We start from the raw sequence: 18550 nt of genomic DNA, 5'->3' as shown, positions 1-18550 counted from the left end.
TTGCTTTTGTTTTTTTAAGTTATCCTTGCTTTTCTGGTTTATTTCTTTATTTTCACTTCAATATCCTATTCTCCTATTTTCTAAGATTTGGTTGATGTATTTGTCAGGTCACATTTAATGTATAAGTTTACTCAGAGAAAACTGACATCTTCTGTCATAAACTCTTCTTATTGGAAAACATTTCCAGACTTTTAAAAAATGCTATAGCTTAAGATATTCTTTAAGTCCAAAGAGGGGACACCTCCTTGCTTACTGGCCACCCATATCAGGTCAGGTGGATGTTGCCAGCTGATTTCTGTATCCCACACTGAGTTGGAAAAGCAATTTTTATGCCTTTCTTTACTATGGGGATGAAGCCTGCATTGAGGAGATGGTTGCAGAAGGAATAAGGGCGGAAGGAAAGTCTCTACACTTAACAGGGTGGCTCCTCTAACTCCCACTAGCAAGACAACACCGGGTGACAATAGAAACACACAAAACTAAATGGATATCAGGAAGGTGGACAATAGGCAGGGCAAATAGGACTGAGTGCAGGAAGGGGGTGGATGAGTACAACAGGACAACTTGCTTTTCACCCAGCTCTTTTTAACTCTGTGTGGACCTGAATGCTTGCTCCCCTCTAACCAGCTCCATTTACCATTTCCAAACTCCCAGCTCTGGAATGTCCGACTCACAGCACCTACACAAACTGCTTACCCTCCTGTTTACCTTCCTGCCGTGACCCGGATGGCCAGTGCAAAGGCAGACGAACTGTGTCAACCTGCCAGGAAGGCTGCCTTTGTCAGCCTGGTCTTGTGCTCAGTGAGAAGCAATGTGTGCCCAGGAGCCAGTGTGGCTGCAAGGATGCCAGGCTCGGCTCTGTCACTGTGAGTGGCACATTGTGGTGGGAGACAGCTCTCCTAGAGACTGGGGCAACCTTTCCTCTGTCTCTATCAGCTATCCCTGGGTAGGCTGGGGATGGTGCAGGTTAGGTTGAACCCCGAATATACCACACCTGGGTCAGGGCTCTCCAGCTAACACATTTCCAGGATAGAATCAGTAGTATGTTCCGACTACATTGCGAGACACCAAACCAACGGGCAGTGGCACAGGACATAGAAGGGAGTGGGCACCTACACTCCTGGCCAGTGCTGGCAGCCAGTAGACACAGGCTGAGGCCCCAGGAGTGAGCGTAAGGAGGGTGAGACGAACCACCCCCCACACCTTCCTAATTCCCTCTTCCTTCTGTGGCTTGTATAGGCAGGGAAGACATGGCTCAGCAGCCGCTGCACCCAGAGCTGTGTCTGCACAGCAGGAGCCATTCAGTGCCGGCCCTTCACCTGCCCCTCTGGATCCTACTGCAAGACCAAACCCACTGGCCTGGAAACCTGTGAACCCATCCGTAAGAGGGGCTGGGGAAGGTGGACAGGAAGCAGGGCAGGAAGGGCTGAGCTCAAGAATGGGGAGGGCCGCCTCCATGGCACAACTTGTATCTCATCCACTCTGCCTGCTTGTGGCCTCCTTACCACTAGACCCCTGTGACTCACTCACTCCTCCTGTGACTTACCCCTCTCCTCCTCCTCCCAGCTCTGCAGTGCCCTGCCAACAGCAGCTACACAGCCTGCATGCCCTCCTGCTTGCTTTCCTGTGGGGACCCAGATAACAAGTGCAAAGGCAGCTCAGACCCCTCCAGCTGCCGAGAGGGCTGCATCTGTCGGCCTGGATTCCTGCTCAGTGTGAAGCAGTGTGTGCCCAGGAGCCAGTGTGGCTGCAAGGACTCCCAGCTTGGCTCCATCACTGTGAGTGACACCCTAAGTTGGTTGGAGACAGCACTCCTTGAGGTTGGGGCACCCTTCCTGTGGCCCTATCAGCCTAGGCCGCCTGTGTCTCTACAGCTATCCCTGGGTGGGCTGGGGACCATGCAGGTTGTGCCAGCCAAGTGTGGCACAGAGCACATGGTTTGGATTTCATCTGAGGAATTCAAACTAGGGGGTGGCAGCTATCATGGAGACCTGTGTAGGTTGAATCCCGAATATACCACACCTTGGTCAGGGGTCTCTGGCTAACAAATTTCCAGGAGAAAATCAGTAGGATGTACTGACACATTGTGAGACACCAAACCAACGGGCAGAGGCACAGGACATAGAAGGGAGTGGGCACCTACTCTCCTGGCCAGTGCTGGCAGCCAGTAGACACAGGCTGAGGCCCCAGGAGTGAGAGTAAAGAGGATGAGACGAACCACCCCCCACACCTTCCTAATTCCCTCTTCCTTCTGTGGCTTGTACAGGCAGGGAAGACATGGCTCAGTAGCCGCTGCACCCAGAGCTGTGTCTGCACAGCAGGAGCCATTGAGTGCCTGCCCTTCACCTGCCCCTCTGGATCCTACTGCAAGACCAAACCCACTGGCCTGGAAACCTGTGAACCCATCCGTAAGAGGGGCTGGGGAAGGTGGACAGGAAGCAGGGCAGGAAGGGCTGAGCTCAAGAATGGGGAGGGCAGTCTCCATGGCACAACTTGAATCTCATCCACTCTGCCTGCTTGTAGCCTCCTTACCACTAGCCCTCTGTGACTCACTCACTCCTCCTGTGACTTACCCCTCTCCTCCTCCTCCCAGCTCTGCAGTGCCCTGCCAACAGCAGCTACACAGCCTGCATGCCCTCCTGCTTGCTTTCCTGTGGGGACCCAGATAACAAGTGCAAAGGCAGCTCAGACCCCTCCAGCTGCCGAGAGGGCTGCATCTGTCGGCCTGGATTCCTGCTCAGTGAGAAGCAGTGTGTGCCCAGGAGCCAGTGTGGCTGCAAGGACTCCCAGCTTGGCTCCATCACTGTGAGTGACACCCTAAGTTGGTTGGAGACAGCACTCCTTGAGGCTGGGGCACCCTTCCTGTGGCCCTATCAGCCTAGGCCGCCTATGTCTCTACAGCTATCCCTGGGTGGGCTGGGGACCGTGCAGGTTGTGCCAGCCAAGTGTGGCACAGAGCACATGGTTTGGATTTCATCTGAGGAATTCAAACTAGGGGGTGGCAGCTGTTAGTCTCTGGCTAACAAAAATTTCCAGGAGAAAATCAGTAGGATGTCCTGACACATTGCGAGACATCAAACCTACGGGCAGTGGCACTGGACATAGAAGGAACGAGCATCTACTCTCGTGACCTGTGCTGGCAGCCAGTAGAGTGAGAGGCTGAGGCCCCAGGAGTGAGAGTAAAGAGGATGAGATGAACCACCCCCCACACCTTCCTAATTCCCTCTTCCTTCTGTGGCTTGTACAGGCAGGGAAGACATGGCTCAGCAGCCACTGCACTCAGAGCTGTGTCTGCACTGAAGGAGCCATTCAATGCCAGCCCTTCACCTGCCCTGCTGGATCCTACTGCAAGACCAAACCCACTGGCCTGGAAACCTGTGAACCTATCTGTAAGAGGGGCTGGGGAAGGTGGACAGGAGGGCAGGAAGGGCTGAGTGCAGGCATAGGAAGGGCAGCGCCTTGGCACACTTACCTCTTATCCACTCTGCCTGTTTGTGGCCTCCTTACCTCTAGCCCCCTGTGACTCCCTCTACTTTACCCCTCTCCTCCCCCAGCTCTGCAGTGCCCTGCCAACAGCAGCTACACGGCTTGCATGCCCTCCTGCTTACTTTCTTGTGGGGACCCAGATGACAAGTGCAAAAACAGCCCGGGCCCCTCCAGCTGCCGGGAGGGCTGCATCTGTCGGCCTGGATTCCTGCTCAGTGAGAAGCAGTGTGTGCCCAAGAGCCAGTGTGGCTGCAAGGATGCCCAGCTCGGCTACATACCTGTGAGTGGGGGCCGGAAGCACTGCGGTATCATCACACCTTGAGGCTGCTGTGTCTCTATCAACCTGGGGCATCTGTGTCTCTAGGGCTGGCCCTGGCAAGGGCCTGCTGGGGACACCCAAGTGTGTCTCATGCCAGGTCTGGCTGAGGGAGCAGGTTTGGGTTTTCCATTGAGGAATTTAAATTGGGATGTGCCGTGCTATAGGGGAGAGCCTGGCTTTGGTTGGAATGTGGGGATACCACTCTGCAGTCAGGGGTCCCGATTTACCTCAGTTATCCCTGCGAGATGGATTCAGTAGTACAAGCGGACAACACATGTGAGACACAATTTCTATAGTCAGGGCAGAGGACATAAGGAGGCAGCTGGCACCTACTGCCTTGGCAGTGCCAATGTAGCCAGTCAGATGCAGGCCAAGAGTGGGAGTAAGGAGACTGGCCCTTCCACTCCCTCACTCCCCGTCTTTCCGTGGACTACAGCCAAGGAAGATCTGGTTCACGAACAACTGCACGAAGAGGTGTTTTTGTGCAGCAGGAGTCATTTACTGCCGGAATTTCGTATGCCCCTCTAGCACTCTGTGCCATGTCAATGCCACTGGCCTGGACAAATGTAAACCAGTTGGTAAGTTTGTGCTCAGAAGGGTGGACAGGAGGCAGGGCAGAAAGGCCTGAGCTCAGGCATGAGGAGGGCCACGCCTTGGCACAACTTGCCTCTCATCCACTCTGCCTGCTTGTGGCCTCCTGACCCCTATAGGCCCCTGTGAGCCGCTCTACTTACCCCTCTCCTCCTCCTCCCAGCTCTGCAGTGCCCTGCCAACAGCAGCTACACAACCTGCGTGCCCTCCTGCTTTCTTATGTGCGGGGATCCAGATAACAAGTGTGACAGTGTTCAGGTTCCCTCCAGCTGTCAGGAGGGCTGCATTTGCCGGCCCGGTTTTGTGCTCAGTGAGAAGCAGTGTGTGCCCAGGAGCCAGTGTGGCTGCAAGGACACCCGGCTTGGCTCCATCACTGTGAGTGGCACCTGAAGTTGGCTGGAGACAGCACTCCTTGAGGCTGGGACACCCTTCTTGTGGCCCTATCAGCCTGGGCCGCCTGTGTCTCTACAGCTGTCCCTGGGTGGGCTGGGGACGGTGCAGGTTGTGCCAGCCAAGTCTGGCACAGGGCACATGGTTTGGATTTCATCTGAGGAATCCAAATAACTGGGGGGTGGCAGCTATCACGGAGACCTGTGTACATTGAATCCCAAATATACCACACCTGGGTCAGGGGTCTCTGGCTAACAAAAATTTCCAGGAGAGAATCAGTAGTATGTTCCGACTACATTGCGAGACACCAAACCAACGGGCAGTGGCACAGGACATAGAAGAAACGAGCACCTACTCTCGTGGCCTGTGCTGGCAGCCAGTAGAATGAGAGGCTGAGGCTCCAGGAGTGAGAGTAAGGAGGATGAGATGAACCACCCCCCACACCTTCCTAATTCCCTCTTCCTTCTGTGGCTTGTACAGGCAGGGAAGACATGGCTCAGTAGCCGCTGCACTCAGAGCTGTGTCTGCACTGAAGGAGCCATTCAGTGCCGGCCCTTCACCTGCCCCTTTGGATCCCACTGCAAGCCCAAATCAACTGGCAGGGAAACCTGTGAACCAATCCGTAAGAGGTTGCTCGGGAAGGTGGACAAGAGGCAGGGTAGGAAGGGTTGAGCGTAGGCATGGGGAGGGCTGCACAATGGCACAACCTCTGCCTGCTCTGTGGCCTCCATACATACTAGGCCCCTGTCACCCTCTCTATTACCCGTGTCCTCCTCCTCCCAGCTCTGCAGTGCCCTGCCAACAGCAGCTACACGGTCTGCCTACCCTCCTGCTTACCTTCTTGCCGGGACCCGGATGCCCAATGCAATGGCGGATCAACAGCAAACAGCTGCCAGGAGGGCTGCCTTTGTCATCCTGGTTTTGTGCTCAGTGAGAAGCAGTGTGTGCCCAGGAGCCAGTGTGGCTGCAAGGACCCCCAGCTCGGCTTCATCACTGTGAGTGGCACCCGAAGTTGGTTGGAGACAGCACTCCTTGAGGCTGGGGCACCCTTCCTGTGTCCCTATCAGCCTGGGCCACCTGAGTCTCTACAGCTGTCCCTGGGTGGGCTGGGGACGGTGCAGGTTGTGCCAGCCAAGTCTGGCACAGTGCACATGGTTTGAATTTTATCTGAGGAATTCAAACAACTGGGGGGCAGCTACAGTGGAGACCTGGGTAGGTTGAATCCAGAATATACCACACCTTGGTCAGGGGTCTCTGGCTAACAAATTTCCAGGAGAGAATCATTAGGATGTCCTGACACATTGTGAGACACCAGCCGTCAAGCAGCAACACAACATAATAGGGAGAGGGCACCCACTGCTCTGGCCAGTGCTGGGAAGCCAGTCAGACAGCAGGCCTAACAACAAAGGTGAGAGTAAGCAGGATGAAACACATGGCTGAACCCCAGCCCACGCCATGCTCGTTTCTCTTCCTTCTGTGGATTGTACAGGCAGGGAAGACATGGCTCAGCAGCCGCTGCACTCAGAGCTGTGTCTGCACAGCAAGAGGCATTCAATGCCAGACCTTCACCTGCCCCGCTGGATCCTACTGCAAGACCAAACCCACTGGCCTGGAAACCTGTGAACCCATCCGTAAGAGGGGCTGGGGAAGGTGGACGGGAGGCAGGGCAGGAAGAGCTGAGCGCAGGAATGGGGAGGGCCGCCTCCGTGGCACAACTTGAATCTCATCCACCCTGCCTGCTTGTGGCCTCCTTACCACTAACCCCCTGTGACTCCCTCTACTTACCCTTTTCCGCCTCCTCCCAGCTCTGCAGTGCCCTGCCAACAGCAACTACACGGCCTGCATGCCCTCCTGCTTTCTTATGTGCGGGGACCCTGATAACAAGTGCACAGGCAGCCCAGCCCCCTCCAGCTGCCGGGAGGGCTGCGTCTGTTGGCCTGGATTCCTGCTCAGTGAGAAGCAGTGTGTGCCCAGGAGCCAGTGTGGCTGCAAGGACACCCAGCTCGGCTCCATCACTGTGAGTGGCACCCGAAGTTGGTTGGAGACAGCACTCCTTGAGGCTGGGGCACCCTTCCTGTGTCCCTATCAGCCTGGGGCGCCTGTGTCTCTACAGCTCTCCCTGGGTGGGCTGGGGACAGTGCAGGTTGTGCCAGCCATGTGCAGGGCACATGGTTTGATTTCATCCAAGGAATTCAAACAACTGGGGGGTGGGGGGCGGTGGCAGCTACAGTGTAGACCTGTGTAGGTTGAATCCAGAATATACCACATCTTGGTCAGGGGTCTCTGGCTAACAAATTTCCAGGAGAAAATCAGTAGGATGTCCTGACCACATTGTGAGACACCAGCCATCAAGCAGCGACACAACATAATAGGGAGAGGGCACCCACTGCTCTGGCCAGTGCCGGGAAGCCAGTCAGACAGCAGGCCTAACAACAAAGGTGAGAGTAAGCAGGATGAAACACATGCCTGAACCCCAGCCCACGCCATGCTCGTTTCTCTTCCTTCTGTGGCTTGTACAGGCAGGGAAGACATGGCTCAGCAGCCGCTGCACTCAGAGCTGTGTCTGCACAGCAGGTGCCATTCAGTGCCGGCCCTTCACCTGCCCCGCTGGATCCTACTGCAAGACCAAACCCACTGACCTGGAAACCTGTGAACCCATCCGTAAGAGGGGCTGGGGAAGGTGGACAGGAAGCAGGGCAGGAAGGGCTGAGCGCAGGCATGGGGAGGGCTGTGCCATGGCACAACTTACCTCTCATCCACTCTGCCTGCTTGTGGCCTCCTTACCACCAGCCCCTTGTGACTCCCTCTACTTACCCTTTTCCTCCTCCTCCCAGCTCTGCAGTGCCCTGCCAACAGCAGCTACACAACCTGCGTGCCCTCCTGCTTTCTTATGTGCGGGGATCCAGATAACAAGTGTGACAGCGTTCAGGTTCCCTCCAGCTGCCAGGAGGGCTGCGTCTGTTGGCCTGGATTCCTGCTCAGTGAGAAGCAGTGTGTGCCCAGGAGCCAGTGTGGCTGCAAGGATGCCCGGTTTGGTTTCATCACTGTGAGTGGCACCTGAAGTTGGTTGGAGACAGCACTCCTTGAGGCTGGGACACCCTTCCTGGGGCACCTGTGACTCTACAGCTGTCCCTGGGTGGGCTGGGGATGGTGCAGGTTGTGCCAGCCAAGTCTGGCACAGGGCACATGGTTTGGATTTCATCTGAGGAATTCAAACAGCTGGGGGGTGGCAGCTACAGTGTAGGCCTGTGTAGGTTGAATCCTGAATATACCACACCTGGGTCAGGGGTCTCTGGCTAACATATTTCCAGGATAGAATCAGTAGTATGTTCTGACCACATTGTGAGACACCAAACCAACGGGCAGCGGCACAGGATATAAGGAGGGAGAGGGAACCTAATGTTCTGGCCAGTTATGGGGAGCCAAAGTTGAGAGTAAGCAGGATGAAACATATGCCTGAACACCCGCACCCATTACCCTAATATCTTTTCCTTCTGTGGCTTGTACAGGCAGGGAAGACATGGCTCAGCAGCCGCTGCACCCAGAGCTGTGTCTGCACAGCAGGAGCCATTCAGTGCCGGCCCTTCACCTGCCCCTCTGGATCCTACTGCAAGACCAAACCCACTGACCTGGAAACCTGTGAACCCATCCGTAAGAGGGGCTGGGGAAGGTGGACAGGAAGCAGGGCAGGAAGTGCTGAGCGCAGGAATGGAGAGGGCCGCTCCATGGCACAACTTGAATCTCATCCACTCTGCCTGCTTGTGGCCTCCTGTGACTCCCTCTACTTATCCCTCTCCTCCTCCTCCCAGCTCTGCAGTGCCCTGCCAACAGCAGCTACACAGCCTGCATGCCCTCCTGCTTGCTTTCCTGTAAGGACCCAGATAACAAGTGCACAGGCAGCCCAGCCCCCTCCAGCTGCCAGGAGGGCTGCATCTGTCGGCCTGGATTCCTGCTCAGTGAGAAGCAGTGTGTGCCCAGGAGCCAGTGTGGCTGCACAGAGACCTTGGTCGGCTACATGCCTGTGAGTGGGGACAGCACTCCTGGAGGCTGGGGCACCATTTCCTGTGAGATTGATAGAGGCACCTGTGTCTCTAGGGCTGGACCTGGCATGGGCCTGCTGGGGATGCCCAAGTGTGTCTCATGCCAGGTCTGGCTGAGGGACCAGGTTTGGGTTTTCTTTTTTTTTTTTTTTTAAAGATTTATTTATTTATGCATACAAGATCTGAGGTATACAGGCCATAGGTGTGAGGGGTGAGAGGATTCACCAGAGACAGAGTGGGAAGCAGAACAGAAAGACTGACTGAAATACATTGCTAAGGGGAGCAGCAGGCGAGTCAGGAGAGGTCTCTTGTGACATTTGGGTTTTTCCCTGGCCAGGGATCAAACCCGTGCAGCAGAGGCTGCAGATAGCTTCCTAGGTTGTGTCTTAACCCCTTGCGCCACCAGGGAGAACCAGGTTTGGGTTTTCCATTGAGGAATTTAAATTGGGATGTGCCATGCTATAGGGGAGAGCCTGGCTTTGGTTGGAATGTGGGGATACCACTCCGCAGTCAGGGGTCCCAATTTACCTCAGCTATCCCTGTGAGATGGATTCAGTAGTACAAGCTGACAACACATGTGAGACACAGTATCTCTAGTCAGCGACAGAGGACATAAAGAGGCAGCTGGCACCTACTGCCTTGGCAGTGCCAGTGAAGCCAGATGCAGGCTCAGGCCAAGAGTGGGAGTAAGGAGACTGTCTCTCGGGTTCCCTCACTCCCCGTCTTCCTGTGGCCCTACAGGAAGGGAAGAACTGGCTCACCAGCAACTGCACGAAGAGGTGTTTTTGTGCAGCTGGAGTCATTTACTGCCAGAATTTCGTATGCCCCACTGGCACTCAGTGCCAGGTCAATGCCACTGGGCCGGACAAGTGTGAACCAGTTGGTAAGTTTGTGCTCAGAAAGGTAGACAGGAGGCAGGGCAGGAAGGTCTGAGCACAGGCATGAGGAGGGCCACGCCTTGGCACAACTTGCCTCTCATCCTCTCTGCCTGCTTGTGGCCTCCTGACCCCTATAGGCCCCTGTGAGCCGCTCTACTTACCCCTCTCCTCCTCCTCCCAGCTCTGCAGTGCCCTGCCAACAGCAAATACACATCCTGTATGCCCTCCTGCCTACTTTCATGTGGGGACCCAGATAACAAGTGTGACAGCGTTCAAGTCCCCTCCAGCTGCCGGGAGGGCTGTGTCTGTCAGCCTGGATTCCTGCTCAATGAAAAGCAGTGTGTGCCCAGGAGCCAGTGTGGCTGCAAGGATGCCCAGCTCGGCTACATACCTGTGAGTGGAGGCCGGAAGCACTGCGGTAACATCACACCTTGAGGCTTCAGGCCCTTTCCTGTGTCTCTATCAACCTGGGGCATCTGTGTCTCTAGGGCTGGCCCTGGCAAGGGCCTGCTGGGGACACCCAAGTGTGTCTCATGCCAGGTCTGGCTGAGGGAGCAGGTTTGGGTTTTCCATTGAGGAATTTAAATTGGGATGTGCCGTGCTATAGGGGAGAGCCTGGCTTTGGTTGGAATGTGGGGATACCACTCTGCAGTCAGGGGTCCCGATTTACCTCAGTTATCCCTGCGAGATGGATTCAGTAGTACAAGCTGACAACACATGTGAGACACAATTTCTATAGTCAGGGCAGAGGACATAAGGAGGCAGCTGGCACCTACTGCCTTGGCAGTGCCAGTGAAGCCAGTCAGATGCAGGCTCAGGCCAAGAGTGGGAGTAAGGAGACTGGCCCTTCCGCTCCCTCACTCCCCATCTTTCCATGGCTCTACAGGAAGGGAAGTTCTGGCTCACCAGCCACTGCTCTAGGAGGTGTATCTGTGCCATCGGAGCCATTCAGTGCCAGCCTTTCACCTGCCCCACTGGTACTCAGTGCCAGATCAACTCCAGTGCCCTGGAAAACTGTGCACCAAAAAGTAAGAGGGTGCTTGGGTGTGGAAAACGGCTAGGGATCCAAGACCCGAATGCAGGTTTAATATGGGTACCTGCTCTGAAGTTTGTTTCTCATTCAGCTCTTGTTTTCTGGCCACCTGACCCACCTGTGCCCCTGCTTAACCATTCTACCTCCCTCTTCACCCCACTCCCAGCTCTGCAGTGCCCTGCCTACAGCAACTATACAGCCTGCTTGCCATCATGCTTATCCACCTGCGAGGACCCAGATGCGCTGTGCAGGGACATGAAAGTTCCCTCCACCTGCCGAGAAGGCTGCCTTTGCCAGTCTGGCCTTCTGCTCCACGAGGGACAATGTGTGAGCAAGAACCAGTGTGGCTGCAAGGACTCCCACGGCCCCATCCCTGTGAGTGTGGGCCGAATTAGGGTGTGGTCAGGGCAGCTTGCTGTTTGCCAGCCTGAGGCCCCTAAGATAGCTAGGGTCTGGGACATGGCAGTATGGGCTCCGCCAGGATGATGCTGGGGTACATCGCTGGGTTGGTGCATGCTGCAGGGGAGAGCGTGGCTCTGATTCTCATTATGATTATACAGCTCACAGGGCAGGTGTCTTTGTTTACCTTGTTTCTCATGTGAGAGGATCCAGTAGGACCTCCTGAGGAACATAAATGAGAGGCCAATGCCTATAGGTGGCAGCAGTGCACATAAGGTGGCAAATGTCTCCTATTGCCTCTGGTCAGTGCCACGGAAGCCAGTCCGAAAGCAGACGCAGACCCAAGGGGTGAAAGGACAATGGGCCCTGCTCCCTCACCCTCTCTCCTTCCTGCGGCTTTTACAGGAAGGGAAGATCTGGCTCTCGGGCAACTGTACCCTGCGCTGTATCTGTATGTCAGCAATCATTCGATGCCATGTCTTCGAGTGCCCCTTGGGCTTCCACTGCCGGATCAACTCTGATGGCAAAGGCAACTGTGTCCCCTCTATTAAGCGTGTGCTCAGAATGGTGAAGCAGGAAGCAGGGCCAGAAGAGCTCACTGCAGGTATGGGGTGGGCATCTGCCATGGGTCACTTTGGTTTGCTTCTGTCTTCTGCTTGCTGTGTCCAACTGCAAGTCACGACTGTCCTGGGACTCACTTCCCTAAGGGCAAAACAAGGGGACTGATCTAGGAGCTCCTCTAAGCTCTTCAGTAGGGCCTGGAAGGGGAAATGTTGAAGATCGTGTGCCCAGGGAGCCCAGTGCTGAGGAGAGTGATCACAGGCAAAGGGGAGCTGGGGAGGATGGCTGAGGTAGTTCGAGAGCCTCTGATATCTGTAAGGGTCTGTAAGGGTTCTTTCTTTTACTTGGTCCTTCTTCTCTGCAGAGTCAGCACAATGCTCTGTTTTTGGGGACCCCCATTACTTCACATTTGATGGCTTCAGCTACCGCTTCCAGGGCCGCATGACCTACACCCTGGTAAAGACCGTGGATGTGCTGCCAGAGGGGCTTGAGCCCCTGGTTGTGGAGGGGCGCAACAAGATGAACTTGTCTTGGAGCCCGATATTGCACGAAGTAATCGTGAAAATCTACGGCTACACAGTCCAGCTGCAAGCCAAACTGCAGCTTGTGGTGAGAGCAAGCAGGCCTGGGTGGTCTGGGGGAAGAGGTAGGGCCAGGGGACCCTCACCCGCAACAGGTGAGGCCAGGGTGCTTCCCTGGGAAGGTGTTCCCTCAGAAGTTCCTGGCAGGGACTGCCTGGTTTTAGAGTCAGTGTCACACTGACCTCACAGTGGACAAGAGCAGGGCAGCAGCAGTAAACAAAAGGCTAGAAAGAGACAGGTCGGGAGGGAGAGGAGCAAGGAAACCTGCATTGTGAGCAGGAACCAGCCTGGGCTGGAGAAGTGCCCGGACATCCCCTCTCCTGATTTTTTTTATTTACTTACTTTTTGCCAGAAAGGGGATGGGGGCTGCAAAGGGAAGGAGGAGGGCTGCCTTTGCCAGGAGAGAGAGTGAAACCTACTGTGGCATCTTGTTCCACAGAATGATGGAATGATGCCAGGCAGAGGTGCCCAGATGTGCGAAAAAGCAAATGCAAAGCAGCAGGTGAGGTCGTTCCACTGCTCCTGCAGCTTCTGTTGTCCCTCTCCAGGTCAACAAGCAGAGGATGGTCATCCCCTACATACCCAGCAAGCATTTTGGGGTCACCATGCGGGGTCACCGCCTGCATCTGACCACTGACTTTGAGCTGGTCGTCAGCTTCGATGGGATAAACAATGCAGGTAGCTGAAAGGCGGGGAGGAGCAGAAGGGTGCTTTGCAATGAGAGGGAAAGCACACCTTAGATAGATCAAGTGTGGTGAGGCACCCAAAAGTGGGTGGGGAAAAGAAGTCTCACTTCTAGATGCTCCTGCCTCTTGCAGTCATCTCCTTGCCTGGCACGTACGAGGGGCTTGTGCGCGGCCTGTGTGGGAACTTTGACAAGAATATGACAAATGAGTTTATAATGCCCAATGGCGCCCTCACCCAGAATATCAACATCTTTGGCAACAGTTGGGAAGTAAAGAACCAGAAAGAACTTGCCCGCTTCTCCAGGTGAGAGAACTGGGGCTCTTAGCAGGAGGCTCAGGCCCAGAAGATGAGCAATCACCCAATATCTGTCCACACCCACTTACCCCCAGAGCCTCTGCAGAAGAAGAAATGGAGGGTGGGGGCCCAAATAGCCCTGCCCTGTGCTTCCAGACTCCCTGTCTTCTCATATTGACTGTGGGGCACCTGCCCTATGGACTCCAATCTGTGCCCATGCCCTTCCTTTCTGCTCCCTCCCCAAGTTCACAGTCCTCAGGGCCTCAGCTGGCCCCTCAATTGTCTCTGCCCCAGGGCCATAAGGGAAGAGAAGGACGAGCAGGAGAAGGGAAAGGAGCCAGACTCCCATGTGCCGGGATGCAGCATGGAGCAGCTGGCACTCATCAACCGCACCCAGGGGTGTACAGTGCTGGTGGATCCCCATGGCCCCTTTGCTCCCTGTCACCAGAAGGTGGCCCCCGAGCGCTTCCAAGAGTGAGTCAGGGGCCCAGGACCATGACCATCTTGAGGTCCCACTGCCTGTTCTCTGATGTCTCTGTTCTCTGGCTCACTTCTTTCTGTGGCTTTGGTTCCTTGCTATCTCCCCACCCCGAATGGCCCCCAGCGGGCCCACTCTCTCTCTCTCTCTCTCTCTCTCTCACACACACACACACACACACACACACACACACACACACACATACACACACACTGCTTCTCTGCTGGGGCTTCCATGCCTCTTCCTCTCTGACAGTCCCCCAACTGGCTGGCTGTGTCTGACTGTCCCTAATGCCCCCACCCCACCCCACCAGGCACTGTGTATTTGATCTGTGTTCCACCTGGGACCCCAAAGAACAGGAGGAGCTGCGCTGCCAGGTTCTCAGTGGGTATGCCGTCATCTGCCAGGAGGCTGGCATCACCCTGGCCAGCTGGCGGGACTATTCCCATTGCGGTGAGGCACTGACATTCCCCAGCAACTGGCCCTGACCCCTACCACCATTTCAGCACCTTGCTCAGCTCCAGGCCCTACCATGGGCTACACCTGTTTTAGTTTCTCCATCCCTCAACTCTCTCATGTTAACTTCTCATGTTAACTTCTTGCGATCTTACCCCTTCTCTGTCCCTCCCTGGGAAGCCTCATCCACCTGCTCCTTCTTCCCAAAGCCCACCTTTGGTCCTCCAGCTCCCTTCACATGCCTTAATGGCCCAAAGCCAGCCTGCTCTTCTGGCTTCCTTCCTGACACCCTTCCAGCTTCCAGCCCCACAGTCCCCATACCTGTTTGGCAACCCCAGCCCGGCCACTCTCTGACTAAGACTCTGTCCCCTCAGCCTTGGCATGTCCAGCCAACACTGTCTATCAGAGCTGTATGACACCCTGCCCGGCCTCCTGTGCCAGCCTGGTGGCCCCCAGGGACTGCCAGGGCCCCTGTGTGGAAGGTTGTGCCAGTCTCCCTGGCTACATCTACAGCGGTGTTGAGAGCCTCCCCCCGGCTCGCTGTGGCTGCACCAACAATGGCATTTACTACCAGGTCTGGGCTGGGAGCGGGATGCCCTGGGGGAGTGGAGGTGCGAGAGCCAGGCCGGAACCCATCAAGAGAGCTCTTCCTCCCAGCTCCCTCTCCCTTTTCCAGCAAGGTGACAGCTTTGTGACTGAGGATTGCTCTCAGCGCTGCACCTGTGCCAGCTTGGAGGTCCTGCTGTGCGAGCCCCTCAGCTGCAATGTGGGGGAGATCTGTACCCTAGGGAACCTCACCCGTGGCTGCTTCCGAGGTGAGCCTGAACCACCTCTTGGCTTCCAGCCGTGCCTCTACTCCAAGGGGTCCTGGATTAGATAATCCCTCCTGGTCCTGTGCCTGGGATCCTCCCCATCAGTGTCAGGAGGGCAGTGCCTTTCATCCCATGCCTTCTCCCATTGCGGCAGGGGCGACGGCAGAGGGCACCTGCTGTCCACCAACTACCTTGCTGGGTCTTTTCCCTCCATTCGCTTCCCAAGATCTTCTTTAGCCCTTAACTCAGCACTTGGTGGTAATCATTCCCATTTTATAGCTAAAACCCAGGAAGACCAGAGAGGGTAAGCAATTTCCTCAGAGCCTAGGGGCAGTGAATGCAGAACCAGGACTGGAGGCCAGGATGGGATCCCTGGTCAGACTCATTTAGCTGCTGCATTCTTCCCTGAGGTCCCAGCCCCCCCTTTCCCTTATTTTGGGGTTCTTCCCAGAACCCCCTCCCAACCTTCTCCTCCATCATTACAGAAAGTCCATGTCTAGAGAACCCGTGTCAGAATGATGGACGGTGTCGGGAGCAGGGAGACCACTTTATCTGTGAGTGTGAACTTGGTTATGGGGGAAACCTCTGCATGGAGCCTCAGGATGTGCCACCCCCAGCAAAATATGCAACAGGTAGATAATTTATAATAATGTTCTAATATATGTCGTACAACATAATGTCACGATTCCTGGAAATTCCCAGGAGCAGAGAGCCCATATGGATCTCAAAGCCCATATGCCCTTTCTACCCCCATGCTCTGGCATCTGCTCTCTGAACCCCAGCTCCCTTCTGTGATCCAGATGCCCGGCCCTGATGTTAGATCCCCCATCCTGTATCTCTCCAAGTGTCTCTGAAAACTCTAACTCCCTCCAGTCTCTGGGCCAGTGAGTCCCCAAATTTATCTTTTGCCTGATTTGGGAGGCAGGGCAGGTGAGGTGGGGATTGCCCATTTAAAATTCCATTGTGGGACTTACCCCCAGAGATCTAGGTTCATACTCAGTGGGTCACTCACATGAGTTACTCTAGGACTCTTCTTCAAGAAACACTGGCTAGTCTCTAGGGGACCAGCTAGATGAACATCCCCCTATAAAGCTTATGAGAATTGTGAGCACACTAACAGAAAAAGGGTTCCTGGTAGGGGTGGGGGGTAGCGCTAAGGCCTTGAAACCCCTGGGGGTGGGTAGACTAGCCACACACAGCAACTTAGTCCCTTCTGGTGGAGACCAGGACTGAAAGAGGGTGTCTCCCCCACTCCCAACCTCCTCCTCTTCCTATTTCTATTCCCCACACCCCAGAAGGATCCAACTTGGTAACCATCCTGCTGGGAATGGTGGTGCCAGCAGCAGTCATGGTGTTGGCAGTGATTGGAGAATGCAAGAAGAGGATGAGGAGGTAGGTTTTGGGAAAGAGGATGAGGAGGGATGGGTGTGGGTGAGTAAACATGGGGAGTGGATGCCGACTCTTGTGTGTTCCCCAGGGTCCCTAGGGAGAAAATGCAAAGCAAGGATAGAAACGGGCTGGTAGACTCAGGTGAGAGCTCACCCTGGCAGCTGAGCCTAGGTGATGTGGAGGTAGGTGGAGGTCAGTCAGCCTCTAACACAGATTTTTCTGCTTTCTCTCCAGATTTTGTGCCAGAGAGTGCCTTTACCCAGTTTTAATTTGTCCTCCAAAAAAAAAAAAGATAAAATAATTTATTTTTGACATGTGACTTTCCAAGATTATGGTAGGGGGGAAGGTCTGTGAGGTAGATCTTGGGGAGAGAAATAGGGAGAGAAATGGGGATCGATAGGAAGGCTAGGCTGGGTACCCTGCAAAATGTTCAAAGAGGTAGGAAACTGACGTGGAGATCTAGCCCTAAGAAAAAGCTGGGTGGGGTGGGCATTTAGCTTTGAATACAGGAGACAAGTCTCTACTCCAGAAACCTCAGTTCTTAGCTGCTGCATTCTTCCCTGAGGTTCCCACCCCTTGAGTTCCCCAAGTGGGTAGTGAAAGGTGATCGAGGAGTTTTAAATTTCTGATGAGAGGAATTGCTGGGTAGAAGCCAAGGATGAAGAATGTGGCTCTTTCCCAAGGGTTAACTGGCCTGTGACCCTCTAGGAAGTGTCCCCCCCCAGTCTTCTGCTACCACCCATTTTCCAAGGGAGCCTAAATCTACCAAGGTAGTGGGGGGTGGAGCCTGGGGGATAGCTGGCACAGTAGTTTTGCATTCCATCCTGGAACCGACCTGAGAACCTCAGCCTGAGGCCAAAGGGCAAACATGCAGACCCACCCCCAGTAGGATATGCCTCCCACCAGGCTGGTCCTTGCTTGGGATGGAGGTTGGGGAGTGGGGCTGGGACATCCTGCTAGGTATTGACTGAAAGGAGACTGCCAACTGTATGGGGGTGGGGAGGTGTCAGGATGCCCTTCACCCAGAGTTTGACCCTTTGCCTGTTTCCATCTGTGCTCTGCTCTTTTGAACTGTGCCCCTCCTCTCCAGCTAAGGCCACCTTATCTACCCCAGATGTCAGGTTGGCAGTGGAAAGGGTGGTCCACACCAGCACTCTCCTGACAGATCCCCTCCATCCTCAGTGGGACCAAGTTGCTCCCAATACCTCTTGGGTGTACAAAGCATGGGCAATGTGTCATTGAGGAAACAGAGAGAAAATTCCAAAATATTAGGGACTCCAGAAGAGGGCAGTAAAGGCAGTTGGGGACAGGGGCACTATTATGGTTCTGAGGTGCACAAGAGGCAAAAGCCTTGGTAGGGAATCCTGCACTGGCCCCAATTCGACAACAGGGGGCAACCAAGCTGCAGAAACAAAGCTGGCGCAGGCCAGCCCTGTCCCTGTGGGTGTCCCAGAAGAGGGTTGGGGTTGGGGGTGGGGGCGTAGAACACAGAGAACTGAGATGACAAAAAGACAGCCGGGCAGTATGAGCAGGAGACTGACCCCATCCTCTTCCTGTTTGGGAGACATCTGGATGGGGGGAAGGCACAGGTGGTTTCCCCCCACTCTTTCCAAGAGGCTGAGAGAACCTGCCTGGGCAGCATCTTGAAAGAGGGAATTGTACTCCCAACCCAGGCCAGCAGCTCTTTGTGTGTGAATGTGTCTGTCTGCACACGTGGGGGGCCTGTCCTCCACCCCAGCTCTCTGCCCCTCCCCCACAGCCAAGGCAGACTCCCCTTTTGCCTCTAAACCAACCCCATCTGTCAACATCTGGTCAACATCTGCCTTCTTCTGGACTGGACCCCCCCAGCCCAGCTGATGCCCCCCACACTCTCTCAGGGGGCTGCAGGGCAGGGTTGTGAGCTCAAGGCCTCCCCTGCCCCACACAGCCCCTCTCCAGGGTTAGGGAACCAGGGCAGGGAGGGGGGCAGCCCTCCCCGGAGGTGCCTCAGGCTCTTGGCATAGCCAACTAGAGCTGTTAGAAGCAGCTGCCAATGACTCATCTCCACTGCCCCCACCCCACCACCTCAAACACACCCTGGGGCTGGGAACCAAGCACCCCGCACACACAGCCCTGTGTCAGACCTCTGACCCTTAGTTGGGCTCGCTGAAAGGTCC

The 18550-nt window shown here is 55.3% G+C and overlaps 1 protein-coding gene across 1 annotated transcript in view; it reads left to right on the top strand.

The window, feature by feature from the left end:
* The window catches only part of ZAN (zonadhesin), a 48590-nt gene extending 31917 nt beyond the window's left edge, over nucleotides 1-16673 (top strand). Inside the window, exons 35-67 of the mRNA XM_054693643.1 lie at nucleotides 655-866; nucleotides 1240-1381; nucleotides 1567-1778; nucleotides 2267-2408; nucleotides 2594-2805; nucleotides 3248-3389; nucleotides 3555-3766; nucleotides 4242-4383; nucleotides 4560-4771; nucleotides 5267-5444; nucleotides 5570-5781; nucleotides 6276-6417; nucleotides 6592-6803; nucleotides 7306-7447; nucleotides 7621-7832; nucleotides 8296-8437; nucleotides 8596-8807; nucleotides 9568-9709; nucleotides 9886-10097; nucleotides 10591-10732; nucleotides 10904-11112; nucleotides 11542-11740; nucleotides 12062-12306; nucleotides 12827-12956; nucleotides 13097-13268; nucleotides 13554-13733; nucleotides 14051-14190; nucleotides 14568-14767; nucleotides 14870-15008; nucleotides 15491-15637; nucleotides 16301-16397; nucleotides 16483-16535; nucleotides 16629-16673. Coding sequence (XP_054549618.1) covers nucleotides 655-866; nucleotides 1240-1381; nucleotides 1567-1778; nucleotides 2267-2408; nucleotides 2594-2805; nucleotides 3248-3389; nucleotides 3555-3766; nucleotides 4242-4383; nucleotides 4560-4771; nucleotides 5267-5444; nucleotides 5570-5781; nucleotides 6276-6417; nucleotides 6592-6803; nucleotides 7306-7447; nucleotides 7621-7832; nucleotides 8296-8437; nucleotides 8596-8807; nucleotides 9568-9709; nucleotides 9886-10097; nucleotides 10591-10732; nucleotides 10904-11112; nucleotides 11542-11740; nucleotides 12062-12306; nucleotides 12827-12956; nucleotides 13097-13268; nucleotides 13554-13733; nucleotides 14051-14190; nucleotides 14568-14767; nucleotides 14870-15008; nucleotides 15491-15637; nucleotides 16301-16397; nucleotides 16483-16535; nucleotides 16629-16663 — 5522 coding nt within the window. The 3' untranslated portion in view covers nucleotides 16664-16673. The remainder of the gene's footprint in view (nucleotides 1-654; nucleotides 867-1239; nucleotides 1382-1566; nucleotides 1779-2266; nucleotides 2409-2593; nucleotides 2806-3247; nucleotides 3390-3554; nucleotides 3767-4241; nucleotides 4384-4559; nucleotides 4772-5266; nucleotides 5445-5569; nucleotides 5782-6275; nucleotides 6418-6591; nucleotides 6804-7305; nucleotides 7448-7620; nucleotides 7833-8295; nucleotides 8438-8595; nucleotides 8808-9567; nucleotides 9710-9885; nucleotides 10098-10590; nucleotides 10733-10903; nucleotides 11113-11541; nucleotides 11741-12061; nucleotides 12307-12826; nucleotides 12957-13096; nucleotides 13269-13553; nucleotides 13734-14050; nucleotides 14191-14567; nucleotides 14768-14869; nucleotides 15009-15490; nucleotides 15638-16300; nucleotides 16398-16482; nucleotides 16536-16628) is intronic.
* Nucleotides 16674-18550: the final 1877 nt, after the last annotated feature.

The sequence above is a fragment of the Talpa occidentalis genome, unplaced genomic scaffold (assembly GCF_014898055.3).
Source record: "Talpa occidentalis isolate TD23 unplaced genomic scaffold, MPIMG_talOcc4v2.1 talOcc4.12, whole genome shotgun sequence".
Taxonomy (NCBI): Eukaryota; Metazoa; Chordata; class Mammalia; order Eulipotyphla; family Talpidae; genus Talpa; species Talpa occidentalis.
Note: the sequence above shows the minus strand (reverse complement) of the source record. Positions and strands in the feature narration are given on the sequence as shown.